The sequence below is a fragment of the Phragmites australis genome, chromosome 4, assembly GCF_958298935.1.
Source record: "Phragmites australis chromosome 4, lpPhrAust1.1, whole genome shotgun sequence".
Lineage (NCBI taxonomy): Eukaryota > Viridiplantae > Streptophyta > Magnoliopsida > Poales > Poaceae > Phragmites > Phragmites australis.
In genome coordinates this window covers 43715461-43737749 of record NC_084924.1, presented here as the reverse complement: position 1 = coordinate 43737749, position 22289 = coordinate 43715461, and the positions used below count along the sequence as shown (strand labels likewise).

The following is a 22289-nucleotide window of genomic DNA, read 5'->3' as shown; positions in this document are numbered from 1 at the left end:
ATTGTGCCCTATTTCATTGAGAAGATAGAAAATACTGGAGTGATTACTCGGCCTAGACTTGATTCGACTTATCGCATATATAAAACCTTGTAGTCAATTTCTCAAGACTAAATTGCAGTATCGTACAGTTCTACAAATGATGTCTCGTATGGATGAACTGAAAAGCCGTTTACCTAGGAACTGCAAGTTCGTATGGAACAGGAACAGGAACACAACCATTTAGAATAGAATCATCCAAACTCATTTTGTCTAGAAAAGCTGCATACCATTTTTCTCCGCTAAAATGCCATCTTGTTGACTGATGACGAGTTATCATAATTGGGATCGTGGAACGTGGCCAGCACACCTGCCTACCTCTCGGACCCCCTAAGCAAAAGATTAAATCCGGCCACTACACTTATTAACAGATTTCAGCTCTTGTTTATAGCCTTCCTGTCTGAACTATGCTCAGCATTTTTCTGTTAAAGAACTAACAACATGTCGATCAATTATCCTTCCTCCACATGATTCTAATGAGTGCGTATTGATCCTCCATGGCCCCAATCTCTCCTAACTTGATTATAGGGTGATTTTTTTTCCTGTTGCCTGGACATAGATACGGGTGTCGGAATCTGACTCGAACTCGGGTGTCCGATCCGATAAAGAAAATTTGAACACGCGAAATACAACTCGAAATCCGACACGGGTGTCCAAATTCGATTCGGATTCTAAATGTCCGATTCGACAAATAAATTTAAACACAGGTGTCCGACTAACACTGCCTGCCGCTACTTATCAAAGTGCATGATAAGTGCCGTAATGTCGCAGGCCTGAATAACCTGGTGAAGGCAGTTATTCACTAGATCGTCAGATGGTCCATTGTCTCCATCGGCAAATTATAAATTTTCCTTGCTTACCCTGTGTTATATGGACACAGGTGCGGATGCCGGAGTCCAACTTGTGTTAGGGCATCCGATTCGGTAAAAAAATTTGAGACACGCCAAATAACACTTAAAATCCGACACGGGTATCAGAATCCAACATGTATACGTGAGTATCCAACTCGGCAAAAAAATTTGAACACGGGTTTTCGGTAACACAGTGCTTACCCTGGCATCTAGGAAGGGAATGCATCCATTTTCCTGCCGTGTTCTCCCTTGCATCTGGGGAACCTCCTGAATTCGTGATGCATCCTGACCAGTCTCACCTTCCAAAGTACGTTCGTAGCTATGCAAACAAATAGATCCACAGAACCTCGCAAAAGGAAGATAATACAAAGCCTAGGTTGTAAGACTGTAACATGTCTAAAAAGCATAAGCTGACAGTGTGTTGTAAGCTTTTTTTAGAGAGAGCGCGCCCTGTAAGTTCGTTTTAGAGAGAGCGTGCGCATTGTATGCTCAAGAGGATGATCCAGTACACCACTGCAGCGATGCCTAACATGCCGTGCAGGAATGAACTTAGAAACAGCATGTTTGTTTGTTTATTTACTGTTATCGACGATGAATAAAGTTGATTATATAAATATACAGTAGGGATACTTGGTCATCAATTGTAAGTATCGAAGAAGAGAGCATACGATTTTATACATGTTTAGATTTCTCTTAGGATAATAATTATATACCCTATTTCACTTTGATTAATCTCAAAAAAAAAATGTCTAACCTAAGAAACACGGTGAATTCTTTAATGTTCTAAATTTTTAAGCTCTTATCAGACGAATCTTGTCATGATATGATGTTGTTGTGGATTTCAATGGATTGTCTCTCTTTCTATTTGACTATCTGTATTGCTTGTTCGGTCTCTTGCTTGGAATTCAATTGGCTGGCTCAGAATCCCCTGGATATGCCCTCTCCCTTTCTTATATAGTTGGATTAAAGAGATGTATTATACTCGGAGTTTCTAAATGTAACATTCTTATGTATGACTTCTAACAATATAGAAAATTCCTTTTTAATCTGTGGATAGTTTTTGCGTGAAACACAACAAATTGATTAGAATATTAGCATGTCTTATTTATCATATAACGGTTATAAAACTTACCATACAGGATTAATAACACGTGTATGATGGATGTCCGTTGTAAAGATATACCGTATTTCTATTAAATATATAATTATAGATTATTTATTCTTCATCAACCGTGCAATCGCAGAATTTATTGACAGGAAAGCATAAGTTTCATATGCATACAGATTATATATGTTACGCCTGCTTTAATTTCAGTAGCAAGGTAAAGCAGTCCAAATGTAAGTGACGTACAGGCATATCATATTCTCAGGATTGAATGCTGTCACAAGCTAACAAGATAGCGGAAGCGGTCAGTTTGAATGCTCGCCGGTTCAACGAATTCAAGGGCTACAGTCACATTGAGCAGTGAAAGCCTGAAACTGAATAGCGTGGCAACAGCATTCAGCAGCTAGTTGACACTAACCTCTGACCTGCTGAGATTTCCCTTCACAACGAGATTTTCGTTTCCTTCAGCGTTTCAATGGTTTCTCTTCACGGTTTCTGTCACGACGAGATTCCCAGTGTCATTTCCTCCTAAACGGGATTATCTCTCCATTCCCTTTACGATTCCCCTCGAATGGAAGTTGTTGAAGATGAGAGGAAATAAAGGAAATAAGAACGGAGAAGAGAATCAGAAAAAAAACGAAATGAAAGAAATATGGTTGGAGATGGGAGTAGTTCAGCCAAGCAGCACCCGCGCTGCGCTGCGTTGCATGTAGCCATGTAAAGGGCTAGAATCCAAAAGCAAGTGCATGCCAATTGCCAAAGTCACCACTGCAACACGTTCCCAGGTCAGCCGTAACAGCATCCCTAGGCCCTAGCGTAGTATGTTCGATTTTGGATGAGGAAATTTCGAAAACCTATAATTATTTTAATATATATGATAGTAATCTACAACTTCTTATGTTTATTTAAAAAACTATAACTATTTTAATATATATTATAAAAAACAATAATTTTCTCACCTTAGATCTACATGTCATCATTTATAGCATGAAATAAGATGATTAGTCGTGAGGTCATATATTATTAGAGGATGACAGATGAGCTTACTATGAGAAAATTATAATTTTTTGTAATATATGCTAAAATAGTTGTATTTTTAAAATAAGCTTAAACATTATAGTTTTTTAACTTTGACAAAATAGTTATAGGTTTTTTAAAAGCCTACTCATTTTGGACCTGGCGTTACGTTCGATGGCTCCAGTGCTGGTTCGGTTAGCGGACCCGAATGGAAATAATAAAAAAAAAAAATCAGAACTCCTCTTCTCTTCCCCTCCGGAGTTCGGACGACGATGCGCGGCGCGGAGGCAGTTCGCGGGAAGCTCGGTCTATACCATTTCAGTGGTGGGGAGCTGGAACCACGGGCGTCGAACGGAAGAATCTTCTGCCATGCGTCGGTGCCCGCAGTGTGTAAATCGCGCCGCCCTGCTCTCTCTCGGCTCGATTTACTGCGACACTGGAGCTGCTCCAAGGCAGTAACGCGAGACCCCTCAGAAATCGCTCAGCCAATACACCAAACCACCAACGCAGCAAACCGTCTGCGACACATTACAACAGCCAGCTTGAATCGGCCCAGCTAGCCGCCGGCACCACCGGCTGCCAGACGGCACGGCAAAGACTTGCCGGTAAACACCTCAGGCAGTGGTGGTGGTGGTTTCAGAGAATAATACACAGTTTGGTGGCGACGCAACAAAACAAGTAGAGTTATTTATACACAGGATCAAGACACGATTGACCATAACAAGCCGCCACAAGAATTAACTGCAGTAATAACAGTAGCATGCGCAATGCATTAGCATAATGCATATCCTTAAAGATTTGGCAAATGCACAAAACCAAAGAACTAAAGTCCTTTTTAGTCAATTTTACGCAAGTACCCTGAATCGCAAGACATCCTATGCAACATCAGTGTGCATGATCAGACAATGTGATTAATAACACACAAAAATGGGTACACCAAAACTGCAGCACCATAGTCATGCTATAAATCCTGAAAGACCCATAAATTAATGCAAGGATGTATCCATCAGTTCCCAAAAGCATGAATTTCTGCTCATCGCTCATCCAGCTCAAGCAGCATTTCCCTGTCAGGAGAGGACTCAAAAAGGATCAGACTGTGGATTAAAACATTGTCTTTGGAAAAGGGAAGAGAAGAGGCAGAGAAAGACCTTTGATTTGGACTTATTTGATTTGTAGTCGGCAGCTTGTTTGTCATCCAGAGGCTGCTTGAAAGGAAGGAACTCTATTCCACCCATGTATGGCTGCAGCACCTTTGGCACTTCAACACCATCCTCCTTCTGGTAGTTCTCCAGAATACAGCAAAGGGTCCTCTCAGTGGCAGTCAACGTAGAGTTTAGCATATGAACAAACTGCTTGGACTGCTCATCATTCTGTGTTTCAGACATACATCGTTATTGATACTAACTGGTCAAACATTTTGATCTACATTGGGTGAGGGTGAAGCAGAGTGATGAAACATCTACATGAATCCAAGTGAAACCAAATCTTGCCTTTTTCTGGCCGTGGCCAATTCCAAGCCTCCTTGCTTGATAGTCTGTGCAGTTTGAACATGACACTAATTCTCTGTAGGTTTTTGATGCAGGGAACCAAGCTTCTAAATCATATTTTTTAGCTGCAGCATCATTAAGAGCACCAGAGACAATGGAAACTACTTGATATGGTAGTCCAATCTGCAAGATGGACATTAAAGAATTATTTATACAGATCTGTAAAGACAACAGTCCAGGACGGCAAGGTTCACAAAGCACTAATGCTTACCTCCTTATAGAAATCTTCTGAATTTTTAACCATCTCTTCATGCATCTCCCAGGAATCATTGCCATTTGGGCTTGTAACACAGAACTGTTCAATCTTTTCAAACTGGTGGACTCTGAAGATGCCAGCTGTGTCCCTTCCATGCGAACCAGCTTCTTTCCGGAAGCAGGTGGAGTACCCAGCATATCTATAGGTACATTGTTTATTTACAAACAAATTACTAGTGCACGTCAACTAAAGACAGAATAACTGAAGTTAGAAATTACCCACCTGATTGGCAGTTCAGCTGGATAAATTCTGTCACCTAGATGATAAGCACACAACGGTTGTTCCGATGTCGCTATAAGATACTTCTCTTCTCCATCACCTGTTAACTGGCAAATACAACTGATGGTCAGGAACTTGTAATAAAATATATTCTTTTATCAAAGAACACAACTGAAACATTCATCCAATTAATCAAACAATTATGAGTAACCATCATACCCACAGTAATTAAAAAAATTGGAAAACCCATGGGGATACCTAAATGCAATAGATGAGATGAAAATGCAAAATAAGTAGTGATGTTGCAAATATCGAAACCCCTCAGGAATGCAAAAATTAGATTTTTCTTAATAGCATGGATTAGCTTTAGAATTGGAAGGATATTTACCAGAAGACAAAATGTATCATTCAATTTCTTTTGTATAGAACTAAAACTAACATATAAACCAGGTGAACTTATTGCTAAGTTGTGAACACATGATGGTAAATTGATAGAGCAAAATAATGTGTTACTTTCCCAAAAAGAAAACTACAAAAGCATAATTTAACCAATGTAAAGTCAAACAAATGTAGGTACAGTTGCTCCGTAACCACATGATTTGCAGGTAGAGCATATTTCATCAGCCTTACTTTGTAAAGCTCCTCATCAAACTGGGCCAACTGGGCACATTTTCCCATAGTTTCCTTTCTCATGAAAAAGGGAGTTTGCATTGGCTCAAAGCCTCGTTTCCTCAGGAAAGCTAGTCCGAAATTTATCAATGCCAGGTTCAGGAGGACACCTTCTTTCTTCAAATAGTAACCCCTTCCACCAGCCACGTCAGCACCTGAAGAAATCGAATACACAACATATTATGAGGCAGCCTAAAAAATAAGAGAAACAAAACACAATAGAAATCATAGGTTTATGCATAAGTGCATATTTAATAGATCCCAATAGCCTGTCATATCACATTGAAAAGACGAACTTGTTATTTTTGACTGTGGAGAGATATTATATGAGTACTTATTTAGATAACGTCTGCGACTTAGGGGGTGTTTGGATGAGGCTTTGGAACCTAAGACTTAGGGGTTGTTATTTTTTGTCAAGGAATCCTAAGGCTTTGGATCAAAATTCCCCTTGTCGATACAGGCTCTTAGAACGAAACAGAAAAAAGGTGGTTCCTTTTCTGCTACTTAGTTCGATACTTGGATGGTTCAAAGTTCAAGACACAGTACGCGGAGGAATACAAGGACCAAATGTCAACTACAAGGACAACTATCAACTTCATTTCCTTATCTGAAAAAGCCATATGCTCCAAAAATGTTCTTAATCATGGCTATGAAGCAAATAAAGAGCATAAGCACATAGAAATTGGTTAAAGCGGAGCTGATCATTAGAAATAAGTTGAATATAAAATTTATATTATGCATAGCATTATACATTCTCCAAGTTCTTAAGAGGGTTGTTGCATTACGGGAGGCAGCACAAAATCACATGCAGCCATACAAGAATTGCAGCAAGGAACAAGATAATCAAGTTATTCCAAAAATAATCAGCAGGAAAAGAAATATTTGTGATCGTCTGAACTTTGAAACAGTCTTAATCAAGCAATATTAGCCGTGAGAGAGCACTCGAGAAATATAGAAAAATCGTGAGCATGTACCCTTCTCCGAAGCTACAATGTCGAGCATCCTGCAAAGATCCACATGATTCTTCAAGTTTTCTCCCACTCTCCTCTCTCCCCATGTACGTACAATAGAATTGTTTGCCTGCGGAAAGGAAATAACTACTAAATCAGTTTAGCTGAACTTTATAACAGCTAGAGGGACTTCCAATTTTTAGAATTGGATCAGAATAAGCAGGCTCACGAGCAATCTTGGCTTATCAAAGTAATGCAATGTTGTTTTTTGAATTGATATAGCGCCCTAAACGCAATAAAGAGGTGGGAGCGAGAATAACGGTTGGAGTGGAGATAGTAGTTCTGTGACTTCCCCATTACAGTGTAACAATTGCTGAAAAAAAAAAATTCTTCGGCAAAAATGAGATTGCCTCAATTCGTAGCGCACCTCGTCGTCGCTAACGGGGACGGACTCATGCACGATGTTGCCGATAGTCACGAGCTTGGCATCGAGGGTGCTCTTGGCCTCCTGCACCTCAACTTCCTTGGCAGCTAACCTCTTCTTGATCTCATCCGTGGTCTCCATCAGTTTCTTTGCCTCATCTTCTTGCTTGCTCTGCACAGAGACACACGGTCATCACACGACGCCCCCCCCCCCCCCGCCCCAAAAAAAATGATAACGAAAGCAACGCAAATCGAGACGGAACGAACGTACAGCCTTAAGCTTGCCGATCTTCTTGCTGGTGGCGTTGAGCTCTTGCCGGATCTTGTCCAGCTCGAACTGCCCTGCAACGACGAGACTCCCAGGGGGTCAGAGAGCCGGGGATCTGGAAGGATTTCAAGGGATTAGGGTAACGAGGTGAGGAGACTCTTACTGTCGCGCCATGCCCTGTCGAGGGCGATGACCTCGTCGACGAGCTCGACGGGGGCGAAGCGGCTGCGCTGCGACTCGCGGATGAGCTCCGGATTGCCGCCCTTGTCGGTGCGGAAGAGGTTGATGTCGAGCATCGTCGCGTGCGACGGCGGGCGGCGGCGGACTTGACGAGTGGGGAAGTCGAGCGGTAGAACGAGCGGCGGCGCAACCGCGCAAGATTTAGGACGAGAACAACTCTAGTGTTACCGAGCCTTAGGGCGGGGCAGGTCCTTGGCACATCTTCTACAAAACCCCCTAAAATTAGCATTCTAATCTTAAGTATGCCCTTGCCCAATGTCCATGGTTTTTTTTATTTTATATTTTTTAATTAAAAATTTAAATAAATAGATTCCTCATGGGAAAAATTATAAAACTAGACGTCTACCATTCTCTCGGAGGACGGTAAGAAACTAACCACCTCTTGAAAGGGTGGTAAGCAGTTTCACAGACTCTTACCGCCCTCTCAGGGGCAGGTAAACTTACAACCCTCTGAGGGGCGGTAAGGTACAGTCAATGAGCACGGTAAACAGTACTTTGAAGTTTAATTTTTCTCCTATATTCTCTATTCAAAATAGTGATGTTCTGTTGCTCTAAAAATTTTAAATTTTTTTTTACGTGTTGCATAATCCATGTACAACCCATTTTAATTGAATTCACCAAAATACTGTGCAGAATTTAAACTAAAATTCTTTAAAAAGGCTATTTTTATAATTTGTAGCAATTGTTAGTGTATCAAATAAATTTCTAAAAATCTGGTAAAATTCACTAATATTCTTCTTATGTGATGTGATAATTTATAAAATTATTTTCAGCCCTAGATTATATGATAAAAAAGTGGATTCATTTGTAATGCACCATTTATATGTATTTTTATAATTTCATGTGATATTCTTCTTTTAACTTAATTTGAAATCAACATATAAAAATAGTGCTAAAAATAATTTTAAAAATTATCACATCACATAAGAAGAATATTAGTGAATTTTACCAGATTTTTAGAAATTTATTTGAGACCCTAACAATTACTAAAAGTTATAAAAGTAGCCTTTTTTAGAGAATTTTAGTTTAAATTCTATACAGTATTTTTAGGTGAATTCAATTAAAATGGGTTGCACATGGATTACGTAACACGTATAAAAATTTTTAGAATTTTTAGGCAACAAAACATCACTATTTTAAACAGGGAAGAGGAGGAAAATTAAACTTTAAAGTAATGTTGCTTACCGCTTCCAGAGCTGTAAGCTACCCTGCCCATAACAGGATGGCAAGAGTACGTGGACTGTTTACCGTCCTCTCAGAGAGCGGATAGGCTCTTACCACTTTTGAGAGAGCGGTAGGCGTCTGGTTTTGTAATTTTTTTCACGAGAAATCTATTTATTTAAATTTTTAATCGAAAAAATATAAAAATAAAATAGCTCCATTTTACATGCCCCTTGCGCTAGGTTGTGCTAGCGTTTGGGCTAGTGTGCCGGATTCCAAGGACGCAAAGTCTTTGGCGGATTGAAGCGGGTTTTTTTTTTTTACGGAAATGCTTGTATATCTACGTCCGAAGTGATAGGACATTTTGTTAAGTCGGTCTATATACTTGAACCTAAAAATATAATCTATTTGAATTAATTTTTAGGTTATCGTATCTCCAATATTTTAGATGCTATGAAAATTTGTTGCTATAGTTATTTTCGTATGTTGTATTTCGGAATTTTTTGTGTGCAGATCCGACTAAAAATTATCCATTCGAGTGAATTCTTATATTTTCGTATCTTCAATATTCCAGACATTCAAATTTAATGTTTCAAATGTTATAAAAATTTGTTGCATAGTTATTTTCAAATGTCGCATCTTAGAATCTCTTGTGTACAGATCTGGACAAAAAAAAATATCTATTCAAATTAATTTCTATATTTTTCGCATCTTCAATATTTCAGACGTTCAAATTTAATGTTTCAAACGTTATGGAAATTTGTTGCATAAGTTCTTCGATAATGTTTCACACATTATCTGATAAAATTAACTCAAATGGATAATTTTTTTGTTTCGCTAATTACTTTTTTGTGTATGTTTTTCGATGTTGCAAAGTTGATTTTAGATGTTGCAGAAGCATTTTTTAGATGTTGCAGAAGTTCTTTGACAATATTTTAAGTAATCGTCTGACATTGCGCCTGGATCGGAGTCCAAGCGCTAGCAGCCCCTTTTTTTAAGACTATGTTTGTATTGGTATACATATTCTGAATTATGATCGAAACAAATATGTCGTTATCACAATTTAGATGGTAATAATATAACAATTCAGATTCCATCAACTTCTATAAATTTCACAATCAATCTTTTATAATCTATAATTTATAAGTTATTTTTCATAATCTTCAATTGAAACAAATATGCCCTTAGTACCAATATAACTTGTAGACACACGCAGACACTCATATAACGTCTATTGAAGATCGAAGATGCGGAGCTTAAAGATTGACGAAGTTACTACAAACGTATTGTTATCAACGGAAACATTGTCTACTATTAAAAGAAAATTCGTTATTGGTGAAACACACATGAGCAAATCTTAATTTTGATCCGTGATAGGTAGGAAGTAACCACATCCGGGATTCTCTGTTGGAATTGATCTTGGTCTTATGTTTTTACGTGTTTCCTAATGTGATTGAGAAAAATGAAGAGTTTATTTCCTCTCATGCGTCCTGATTAGGGGCCAACTAATCCATTAGTTGCGAGTTCACACAACGTCATAATATAAAAGGGCTATGCCAAGACTCATAAGTTATCGATATTACGTAGCTAACGCACACCCTTACACGTCTAAACTCTAGATCGTTCGTCTAGGCGCTACAGCGCTACCGTCCACACCATAGCACCACTGCAACTACATCGAGCTCCTTCGCATCACCTTCATCTTCACCGAGCTGGCCACCACTACATCGACTACACGCGAGCTCCATCAACAGTCTACATCAATCTCATCCATGACTACATCGACACGATCACACCCTATACCTTCATATAATGATATCTCCGAACGTTGGTATGTACTCACGCTTTCACAATTAAGATGTCTATTTTAAGATTAATAGTGATCTAAGATGATTTTAAGTGATTAACATTCTCATATTGAAGCGGCCTTGTCCGGCTAGGCATGCCTTGATTTGGTACATACTGTAAACTAACCAAATTGGGCTAAATATAAGATAATATGTTCAATCCATTCGCGGATTATTCTGGTGTGTCATTTTGACAAAGCCCTCCTGGTTAACATTGGGGGTATTTATATTTTTTTCTGCTGAATTTCAATATCAGCTCCAATCAATAACCGATGTGCTTAGTGCAGGCTTTTCATGGACCTTGCGCCATTGCAAAATGGAGATCTGAATGCAGAAGCTTGAATTTGTGAAATGGGATTACCGATTACAGGATCCCTTGAGATTTGCTAGTCGAGGTGAAGGTGTATATTTTTTTCTTTGATGTACTGAAAAAAGTTGATGTTGAGTTTCTCTTATTCTCCTTGTATTTTTTATACATTGAATCAAAATAGTAAGTGACAATTATGTACATATTGTGATGTGATTGCCAGGCTTTAAAGTTTTGTTCCGATGCATCGAAAGTTCGAAACGACGAATGTGTGATTAGTTGTGTTGCTGGTTAGGCCGGCAATATACCTGTAAAAAAAAATCATGGAACCAAGCCTATCGGACACTGGGAGTGGGAAGCACCGTATCGGTATGATAGAGCATAGGGCCAATGCAATGATAAATTAAGCTACTAATGTTATCCAAAAGTGACTGAATTGAATTCCTTCCATGATTCCTGCAGATATAAGAGAAACTATGTAAGTGTTTTTTGTCGAAACGTAAGATATCAACGTTGTAGAACATCAACTAGAAATGCACAAATAGACTACTGGACTATTGCTAGTGCAACAAAATCAACTAGACTAATGGAATATTGCAACACGGGAAATAATAACACCTGAAAAACGTCCAGATAAGTATGTTACTACTTAAAATTGGATGGTTAGCAACTATCAAAAATAGTATATGTACAATGCATTTGATATGGTTTTCAGGACCACCGACATATTGCTCAATAAGGAAAACAACCCGGACACAGAAGTTCAGCAAAAATGTTACTAAATGGTATCAGATGGAGCCTGGAGGTAGCGTGCCTCCATAGTTCCATTGTCAAATGCTGTGCATCTCAAATGAGCTTTGTCCACCATTCAACTCCTAAGTAAATCAGAAATGTACTTGTGATAAATCCAGTGTACCTGTAGAATGTCAAAAACCTTCTCTGCTATATACTTCTGATGCATGGCAGCTCCTCGTTGCTGCAACTTATCTGGATGAAGGCATAATAGTGCTTTCTGGTAAGCTTTCTTGACTGCTGCTCCTTCGATGATATCAACAAGAGGAATCGGTTTCCATCCACTCTGAGGCCATAGGACCTAAAGAAGCACAAGTTTTTCTTTAAAAAATAAAGTAGTGGGAGACATTATTTATAGCATATATATATATATATATATATATATATATATATATATATATATATATATATATATATTGGTTTAGAGCCTCTAGTGAATACAAGTTGGTATTCCTAACATGTATTAGATTTAAGTTTTTTCTTAGACGCGCAACTCGTCTAGATCTAGCATCCGTCTCTTTCACGTCGTCTCCCCCACCTCTCCACGCCGTCTCCCCCGTCAGCTCCCCCACTTCTCCACATCGCCTCCCCTGTCGGCTCTCCCCACCTCCCCACGCCCCTACGGTGAGCTCTACCTGTGTCGGATCTGCTCGATTTGAATCTACTCGCCCCATCCGTCGTGCGAAATCGAGGTCCACCGCCTCTTGTGCCCGTTGTGCTCCTCCCGGTCTGGCGCTGCTGCGCTCCGACGCACCAGCGCACTACCTCGCCGCCAGCCGGGTTGCTTCGTCTCACCACAAGCCGAGCAGTTGTTCACCCATCTCTGTTACGTGAGCCGTTCGGTACGCGAGGCTCTGTTCTAACAGGACAGATCTAAAAAAAAGCAAAAAAGAGAAAAATTTGCAACAGCTCAATTCTTTCTTTGCGCTCTCGTGGTCAACCGTCGCTTCTCGCGCTCTCGCTATTGCTCGCCGCTATCTTTGCACTTTTGTCATTGACTGTCACTCACCTTTGCGCTCTCGTCGTCATTCGTAACTTTTCAAGATGTCGTCGAGCAACGTTTCAGGTCTTCGGTGCTCGGTGATCTTTGAAGGATACAAGCAAAAATATTGATAGAAAAATTCAGCGATAAGCCATCAAATATACATTGTTGAATGATCTATATCACCGAAATATGGATGGTTTGTTTCTCAAGTGCTTGAATTTGGATCAAACAAAAATTGCTATATATGTCACACATCAATCAGCATGCAAGATAAAGTGGTTATTGAAAAGAATTGGTTTCTATTGGCCTACTCTGCTTAATGATTGCTTCAGGTATTATAAAGGGTGTGAAGCATGTCAAAAGTTAAGTGACATTTAGTTAGTTCCTGCTGCTATGATGCATCCTATTATCAAACTATAGCGTTACAAGAATGGAGCTTGGATTCCATTGGTTAAATACATCATCTATCGTCTAAAGGTCATCGTTTTATTTTGATGACTACTGATTATTTTTACCAAATAGACTGAAAATGTTCCTATCAAGAACATGACCCATAAAGAGGTGATTGACTTTATATTAGAGCATATTGTTCATAGCTTCATCATTCCGTAAACCTTAACTACGGATCAAGATACTTCATTAATGTCACATCAGGTACATGAATTTGCTAAGTAATTAAAAATTAAGCTTCTTAATTCATCTCTATGTTATGATCATGTTAATAGTCAGGCCAAGTTTAGTAATAAGATTTTGATTAAGCTTGTCAAGAAGAAGATAGATGAGTATCCTAGAAGGTGGCATAAGGTTCTATCGGAGACTTTATGGGCATATCGTATATTTAGATATGGTGCCACTAAAATAACAACGTATGAACTTATTTATGGACAAGAGGTTGTGCTACCCATTTTTGGTTTGTTTCTCAAGTGCTACTTGGGCTAATGATCCTTCTAATCGCCAGTCTATTTTTGCCTACTGTGTTTTTTTGGCTCTCTCATTCCTTGAAAGACTAACAATCATGCTGTGATTTCTCATTCTATCTAGTTCAGAGGCCAAGTTGCGAGCCATGACATTATTGACATCGGAGCTCAGTTGGTTATGGTGGTTACTTGAGGATTTTAGTGTTTCTCCTCCTACACCTACTTCCCTTTACTCAGACAGTGCATGTGTCATCAGTATTGCTCGGGATCCAGTGAAGCATGAGCTCACCAAGCATATTGGTGTTGATGCTTCTTACAAACGAACACATGTACATAATAAAATTAGTGCTCTTCAGTATGTTCCTACAGAGCTTCAGTTGGTTGATTTCTTCACGAAGGCACATAGTACAGTTCAGCACAAGTTCTATCTCTCCAAACTCAGCGTGGTTGATCCCTTATGAATTTGAGATGGGGTTTATATATATATATATACATATATATACACACACACACACACACACACACATATATATATACACACACACACACATATATATATATATATATATTTGTAATATCCCTAGTCTATAAGAGGTTTCTTGCATATTGCCACCTGTAAATGCGTATATATATGGGCCCCGGGTCTCCATTGCTATTCCTAACATATTTAACATCTTACATAAGGAGACATTCAAGAATAAAAATTCTGACAACATTTTTTCTTCCATATATATAAAAAATGGACGGATCTTATTCACCATTAAAGAAGGAAGGGAAGAACATAAACAAAATTTGGTCACGACAAAAGATGGGATAAAAACATTATCATATCATATTCAACACTGTTATATCCTATTGACAATTGAGAGTTAGCAATAGTATACACTATGACATTACATATGATTGATACTCTGGCACTTACATATTGTAGTGTAGAAAGCAATGACCTAATATTTCCTTCTTTTCCCCTTGACCATTCACGAATTTTGGATTCAGCTATCTACATTCAAGGAAGGAATAAAATTGGATAAATAGAATGTAAATGTGAAACAAGAAACACGTAGCGGTCACCAATTCGTCCTCCATGTAGTACCTTTATTTGCTCTTTTTCCTGATCATTATGAAGAACGGGATCTTCAGATAAATGCTCAACCTGGTTGGTGAAATATACGTTTGTGAGGCAAAGAAACCATAACAAGAAGAAACTTCTCCATATAACAGGGAAACAGGTTAAAATATGCATCTGACAAAGAGCAACCTTCACACTTACATCTTTTAGTCTCCAGTTTACAAAGTTTGAAGGATATTATATGTGGTTATCTTCTAAGCTATGAACTAACACTAAGTTAGCTTAGGTTTTAAAATCAAATACATATATCCATGCTGATTTATTACTGCATGTATGACTGTAGGTTTGTATTTGTCATTCTTTGCCACATTGCACTTCAGTCAATTTGCCTCATACAATAGTAAATGACACTTATAGAGTGCACATTTGGACTCTCGGAGGCACATTTGTGGATACCAAGGTGCCGGAGCTGTGTTTTCTCCAAAACAAAGAGTTTGCCAGTATCAGAGGTGCAACAGCTAAATCTCAAAAATGCACTGTGTATCGGATGTGCAGCAACTAAATGCCAAATGCCACTATAGTGGATATAAAAACACCAGTTTTACTCACTTAAGATCAGCATCAGAATTTGTCAAACCATCCAGGCGGGGCTATGGTTATGATTTTGCCATTTTGAGCTAAATAATGGAGGACTAAAATAATTGGTTATTTAGCAATTAAATTAGGCCAGTTCCTAGCTGTCAGGAGTCATGTCATGACTCGTGACCTCGTGGGCTTGCCCCTAAAGCCCTAACACACTGCCCCATTCAGCAAAATGTTGCTCAGAAATTGGCTGGAAACACGTATGAGTCAGTCAGTCGCCTAGCAGTACCCAATCCAATGCTGAATTTCAACTTTCAAGACCCTGTAGGACATTTGATGGGAACAGTTTGTGGTCGGAAAAGAAGTTGTACGAATAATGGTTGATGGATAGACCAATATTAACAGTTGTATCTGCCAATTGCTGCTATCTAATAGAATACTCAATCTCAATAATATAAAGAATTTGCAGTTTGCATGTACCACACATCCATCAAGATCTTCAACATGTCTTTCCCCATGATCTATTGTGTTGTCCACTTTGCCTTTTGTATCACCACGGGTTGACTCTGACAAACAGAAAAAAGAAGATATATTGTATTTGTGATTTGTTCTCAGGAACAAGAGCACAAGTTTTGTAATAATAAATAGAAAAATCATCGAAAACATGTGCTTGGAAATTAATTTCTGGATTACTTATGTCCCATCTGCAAAACCATGGTTCTGCACAAATCTCAACTGTAGCTAATAGCCTATGCAGCAAGGTCTCCAAATGTTTACAGTAAACGTCATAACATTAATAAAAGATAGCTGTGATCTTTCTTTTGCAGAAGGAATAATCAATATAATGATTACGTGATTTTAATGTTTCTTCTAGAAAGCGAGATGAATATTTTTGTTTCTTCCCTCCTTCCCTCCCTCCCTGTCAGGACTTACCATTAGAAACAGCTTCATTTCTTCCTGAAGTTGTATCCCTTTTTGTTTCCATTTTACTATTCGCTATCAGGACTGGTTTGTCCATCCTCTCTTTAACTTCACTCATCTGAAACAATCCAGAGATTAATCTAACGTGTATATCTGTCTAATGCTAAACACTCTATTTCGTTGAAGGTAGTACTCAAGCATTCAAAGGCATATAATTCATAAATTAATATTCAGAGAATTATCCAGGTAAGAAATAATCCAGATTTGACATACTGGATAAGGTGCTGTGATAAATGCATTCTGATTGTTCATTTGGGCTGTTTTCACATCCTCATTGGCCACCGAACTGAATATGCTAAACTTATCTTGCAGTTCACGTTTGCTTCCATTTTTCTCAGTGGATGTCTGGTCCTGCATTTCTGGTGTTCCTTTGCACTTTGGTGAACCCTCAGGGCTAAATAGTTTCATGAAATCCTTCACTTTCCCCTTTACCCTGCTACCACGACTTTTCTCTCCTGAAGGTGATCGAGAACTTTTAGTGCTTGGGCTAGCTAATGAAGCATCATTCTTTGTATAATCAGTGCTATGTTTCATTCCTGCAGAGAAATCAAATCAGATGGAATCCATCTATTTTCTTTGGAAAAGGGTATGCCCTTTGCTACCACCGGAGTTAGATAAGCTTAATGCACTTAGTACTCTAGCTTAGTAATGGAAATCTAGTTACTTTACTCTTTCTAACCATGCAAATGGACAAAATATGCATAGAGCAGATAGGTTCAGTGTTTTTAGCTGCTGAAAATACGTCACTAATGAAATGTGTGCAGCATTCTGAATAAAAGAACACCTGCTTCTTCGGCATTATCACCTTGCATATAGTCATCAAAGAATAAAGGAACAACTCCTTCCTTGGTTGTTGAGTTTGTACTATGTTTTCCAGATTTGGAATCCTCATAGTCTGTCTGACTCTTTGATGCTCCAGTGGCAGTCGGCATGCCGTCTTCCTCGTCAATTAGGTCAATGCCTTGCACCACCACTTGAGGAAAGCTTTTCAGTCCAATAATATCTCCAGCCTTTTCTTGCGTGATAGCTGGCAATACTAATATGACTCCTTTGCCGGCCCACTTGTAGAATGAAAAATGGAACTTGTTATTGGCCATGATACTTTCCAAACTAACAGGAGTTCCTTCACATTCACTGTCCATAGAGCTGACATAATTAGAGGTGCTTTTCTTTTCTCCACTTTGAGAACGAAACCTAGATAGGAATGGATAGCGATGCTATGAAAAGGGATTCTTCCTGGAATCTTGTTGGGGTGACCCTTGGGCTAGATAGTTGTTCATTTGTGAATTCGGTGAAGTTGGAACGCTGTAAGCATATGATGTTACATCATCATTTTTGTTGGATGTTTGCCGGGAGGGAGAAGTAGGCATCGAACTGTCCGTGCCTCTGTTGAGCTTCATGGAGAAGCTGCAAGAAGCAGGTATAGATAGAGTCAGACCAATGTGCACATAACAGTATTCAAATTCGAAATGTTAGAATTTGGCATGTCATTCTGTACATTCCAAAGTGGAACTAAAGATGTGGTTTGCAGAAGAAAAAAAGAACATCAAGCAAATTTTATGGATTGGGTGCAAATTTTATGGATTGCCAAGCAAATAATCTCCGGTTAGTAGAGAACCATCCAGTCATTAGTGATTTGATTTGGGACAGAGATATGCAAACGTAAGCAAGCATTTCATAATCACAGCACCCACATTTTCTGATATGCTAGCACGATTGTTCATTTCAGTTAGCTGAAAAATTCGCTTCGTTCTAAGCTAAATAGTACCTCGATCGCGGGCGGGTTGTGGAGCCAGGCGACGCCGGTCCGCCGAACACGTCCCCCCAATCCTCGGCGCCGCCACCCCGCCTGGGCGATGCCGCCTCGCTCCCGGGGAATATGTCCTTGTAGAACTCCTCCCCGAGCTGCCTCCTCCGGTCGGAGCTCCCTCTGTCCCCGAACACGGGCGTCTCCGCTCCCCCGCTCCGCGTTCTAGGCGCGGAGCCGAACGACGAGCTGTCCAGCGAGCCGCGCCGCGAACGGTGCTCGTTCCCCGACGAGCGGCGGGGCGGGCCGCCGAAGACGTCGGCGAAGTCGAGGTGCGACCTCCGCGGCGCCGGCATGCTGGCCCGCCTTGGACGCGTGTTCGCGGCGGCGGTGAGTGGTCGAGCAGGCGGTGGTCGCTGTGACACTGGAGGGAGGCCGAGGCGACAGCGTGGGCGCGGGTTTGTGGCGGGGAGCGGCGCTGGGGATTTCGCATGGCTGGCGTTTTCGCCGCGGCGTCTGCTCGCTCGGCCGACCCCATTGACGGCCCGGATTTGCTTGTCCGTTGCGCCAATCGCTTACACGTGACCGCATCTGCTTTGATTACGATCCCCGGCTCCCCGCCTGCGGCTGCGAGTGGCGCCGCGGATGGCAGTGGGCAGGTTGGGTCCCCGCGGATTTCACCCCGACGGGACGAGTTTGGAGGTCGAAACCGTTCCGCGGGGCTAGATCCTATATGGCATCCGCATGTGCCATCCGAAACCTGAGGCCACTCCACGGCAGTTCGCATCAGCACCACCCGCTCCCACTCCTCCCCTGTCCTCGTCCCGTCCCCCATGTGCAGCCGACGCCGCTGTCCTGCTCCATCTCCTCCCCTTCCCGTTATCCAACTCCACCGCCGTCGCCGTCGCCGCCGCTACAGGGCCCGCCATGAGCCCACGACAGGGACTTGGAGTTGGTGGCGCTAGCGCTGGCGCCGATCTCCTTCGCGCGTTCCTCCACGGCAGCTTGGTGTGGCTCCATCGGTTGCGCTGCATGACAAATCCACAGAGCTACGGCGGGTGTTGGGCCCCCATGATCTAGCTGTACAGTGGTGCAGGGATTTTTTATTTTTATTGATTTTAAATAAAAATTACAAATACATACGTCTATTTAGAAACATTACAAATCTATGCATCTATATTCCATTTTAAAATAAAAATATTATGTTTCAATGCTTCAAAATTCAAAACACTATAGAAATAATTATGAAAAAAACTTGAAAATTTTATATGGGTATAGAGTATTCTCTCATCTGCAATTTTTCAAATATATATATTTGTGTTTTTTTTATTTAAAAAATATATAGATAAAAAAGTTCGCCGCGCAGGTGTCACTTTTTATTTTGTTATGCCGTACAAGGCCCATTTGCAAGTAGGCTCCAACAATGGGAGCCCAGTTTTATAATTCCTGCAACGCATGACTAGTTGGGCCGAATCCACTAAGAAGGCCAGTTAGGGTAACGGCCCATCGAGTAAAACCCTACTTTTCCCTCTATATACGGGCACCCCCTCCAGCAGCAGTCACGGCCGCCGCCTCCTCTCCGCGGCGCCCTCTGTTTTTCCTCAGTGTGATTGCTGTGGAATCTTTCTCTCTCGTTTTCCCCCGATCTTTCCCTCACTCTTTTGTTGTTTAACTTAATGTTTCGCTGTTCGATCTTTCTCTGTGAAGAGAGTTAAGCAGACGGGCGGTCTGAATCTGATGCCGTGTTGATTCGTCTGCAGGTCCATGCCATCCTTCGGGTTGGCATCCGAGAGAAAGCAGCAAAATGACCTCGTTCCATCCCCCTGTTTATATTCTTTCTTTTTTCACCTATTTGTGTTTATCAAAGAGTCGGTGCTGTGATGAAGATGCTTAACTATTTCTATGTCTGGACATCTGAGATCGTTGTCTATGATTGGTTTACGCATCAATCTGAGCTCTGAACAATTTGGTTTACATGTTATCTTTGCGCCTTGCTTACCTTCTTGGATGGTGTTCGGTCTTCGATTGGACCCGAAATCTGAGGGGAGAATGCTCTGGAGTCAAATGACTTAATCGAAATTTCTTCGTACAAATCTATCTGATTTAGCTTTGCTCGTTTCTTGGTTTTAAAATTTGACGAATCATCCTTTTTTTTTTGTCGCGGCAAGTGATGTACAAATCTTTATCCTACACACTCAATGGAATTACTGCCATGTGTGGACTGATAATCTCCGCTTATTATCTGATGCCTTGTGCTAATCGCGCGCAAAATCTATGTTTTCTTCATATGAATGGAGCTGAAGGTGGCAAGTGATGCAGAAAGTATTCTTATGCTAAACACTGAATCACATATGTGGACTAAAAACTCCGCTTATTATCTGATGCCACCTTACAAGCTTCAGACAACGTTTACCATTTGTTGAAGACAGCACCTGCAAATTTTTTTATTCGTTTCTGAATGTTGTGTTATGCAGTGATTTTGTGGCTGTAACATCAAAATACACAATGGACTGGTATAGGTGGAAGTGTTGGTATCTGACATTCTGAACGGCCTTGACACGGACTCAGGACCGAGATTACTCACGTAAGACCAAAATCTACACAACACATATATGCATCTCCATGAGTAGATCAGGTGCTGGAAAAGGCGAGTCTTTGAACTGTTAGAACTATGTTTTTGTGATAAGCTGTTTTTTTATTGCACGTCTGACTATCTAAGGGTTTGTGAAATAAATATGAGATTGATTAGTATCCTTGTTCTACACTATTTGATTTTTGAACCCAAGAAAAAATCTAGGATAATATATGATGATTTATGAACTATTCTAATGTTAGGTGTTATAAGAAAATTTATTACGATTTTACTTAAAAAATATATTAATATATGAATAGGTTGTTATATATATGTAGATAGATAATATTGAATATTTTATTTTTATATCTTATTATTTAATTTGATTAAATTTTTATATTATTTAATGTGTTGTATGGGGATTCTAATGAAGTAACAAATTGCATCTATCCCACTAATGGATATGTACTTGACTATCTGTTCCACGTCGTTTTTAAGAAAAAAGTGTTAAATAGAATTAAGAATGAAAAATAATTATATGACACTGTCTATGTCTAATTCTGACTTAAAAAATATCCAGTGGCATAGGACGCGTGTACAGCTCGCTTGGGCTCTTTTGGGTACTTTCTTTTTACTCAACTAGGCCATGGAACAAAACTTGCGGCCCGAACTGTAGTTTTAAATTGAAGCCCAGGAACTTTCAATTTTTTTGACTCCGAGATTTATGTGTCTACCGAATCTGGCTCTCTTCTTTCGATTTTTTTATTTTTTTGTCAATTTTAATATTTATAAAAATACATATATTTTAAAATATAGTACATATAAAATATTATCTATCCTATCGAAGGCCATCCCCAGCAGCGCTGAAAAAAGCAACCAGTAACACTGTTTCAACACTTTGCTCCCTCCTCTGCTCGCTATACAGCTGTTAGAAATAAAAAAAAATAAAGAATATTATAATAGTATTAGAAGATATTATAATAGTACTATAGAAAATGAAATTTTAAAGTATTTATTGGAGATGGTCTAAGAATAAAAACTTATAAAGCACTAGCATAATTTTTAATTTTTAACCAACGTGACTGTCAGTGTCAACGTTTCGTCGAACCAACAATCGCCGTTCAACAGCTGTCACATTTTTTGTCAGCCAAGCAGCAATCGATCGTTCACGAAGGTTTCCTTTTTCTTTTGCCTTGGATAGCTGCAGATTTGGCGGAGCGAATTATGCTTGGCGAGAGCAAAAACGCAGGAACGTAGAAGCGTGGCACTGCCGTGCGATTTAGAGCTGGATTGGGAAAGTCTACGTCCGTCTCGTGAACGTGTATGTGTGAAAAAGTAGACCTGCTTGTGTGTGTGAAAAAGATTCGTTGATATGGGCGTCATATTAGTAAGAGTATTTAATTTTGGATATATTACGTTATAGGCCACATAATATATTGTCGGTTAGAAAGGCTAACGTCTTACTATCACCTTTCTTGTAGTCTAAATATGCAAAATTTTAGAATAATCTTTTATTTTTACAAATACTAAAAAATAAAATATATATAAATATAAAAAGTTCCTTTTCTTTCTGTGAACACAGGCCTAATTGGTTCCTTCCATATGACTTAACCTGTTTCGTGGGATATATGCAGCAGTGTTTAGTTGTCTATATATCTCCTTCGCCCTAGCTCCCGTGATGTAAAAGGATTTTTCAGCTTGCCTTTGTTAATTATGTTATTAATACGTGATTAGTGTGTATTAAGTGA

The 22289-nt window shown here is 39.8% G+C and overlaps 2 protein-coding genes and 2 non-coding genes across 4 annotated transcripts; 2 read left to right on the top strand and 2 right to left on the bottom strand.

The window, feature by feature from the left end:
- Positions 1 to 3751: 3751 nt before the first annotated feature.
- LOC133916679 (serine--tRNA ligase-like) lies at positions 3752 to 7760 on the bottom strand. Its single transcript, XM_062360464.1, has 10 exons — positions 7505 to 7760; positions 7345 to 7415; positions 7078 to 7245; positions 6675 to 6780; positions 5662 to 5855; positions 5035 to 5138; positions 4768 to 4951; positions 4500 to 4679; positions 4158 to 4379; positions 3752 to 4073 (listed from the first exon to the last, which is right to left on the bottom strand). Exons 1-10 carry the CDS (start codon positions 7635 to 7637, stop codon positions 4059 to 4061), a joined length of 1377 nt encoding a protein of 458 aa, XP_062216448.1. The 5' UTR covers positions 7638 to 7760; the 3' UTR covers positions 3752 to 4058.
- Positions 7761 to 11099: 3339 nt separating this feature from the next.
- LOC133916678 (J domain-containing protein required for chloroplast accumulation response 1-like) lies at positions 11100 to 18796 on the bottom strand. The gene is given in 9 exon segments (XM_062360462.1): positions 11100 to 11352; positions 11813 to 11989; positions 14513 to 14590; positions 14684 to 14743; positions 15722 to 15807; positions 16175 to 16280; positions 16436 to 16758; positions 17007 to 17629; positions 17991 to 18796. Coding segments are annotated over 9 exon segments (1827 nt in total). The 5' UTR covers positions 18326 to 18796; the 3' UTR covers positions 11100 to 11313.
- A 1332-nt stretch (positions 18797 to 20128) lies between these two features.
- Positions 20129 to 20222, top strand: LOC133917229 (small nucleolar RNA R16). The gene has a single exon (XR_009909633.1). It is a non-coding gene; the product is annotated as a small nucleolar RNA R16 (small nucleolar RNA).
- A 49-nt stretch (positions 20223 to 20271) lies between these two features.
- On the top strand, positions 20272 to 20358 carry LOC133917227 (small nucleolar RNA R16). Its single transcript, XR_009909631.1, has one exon. It is a non-coding gene; the product is annotated as a small nucleolar RNA R16 (small nucleolar RNA).
- Positions 20359 to 22289: the final 1931 nt, after the last annotated feature.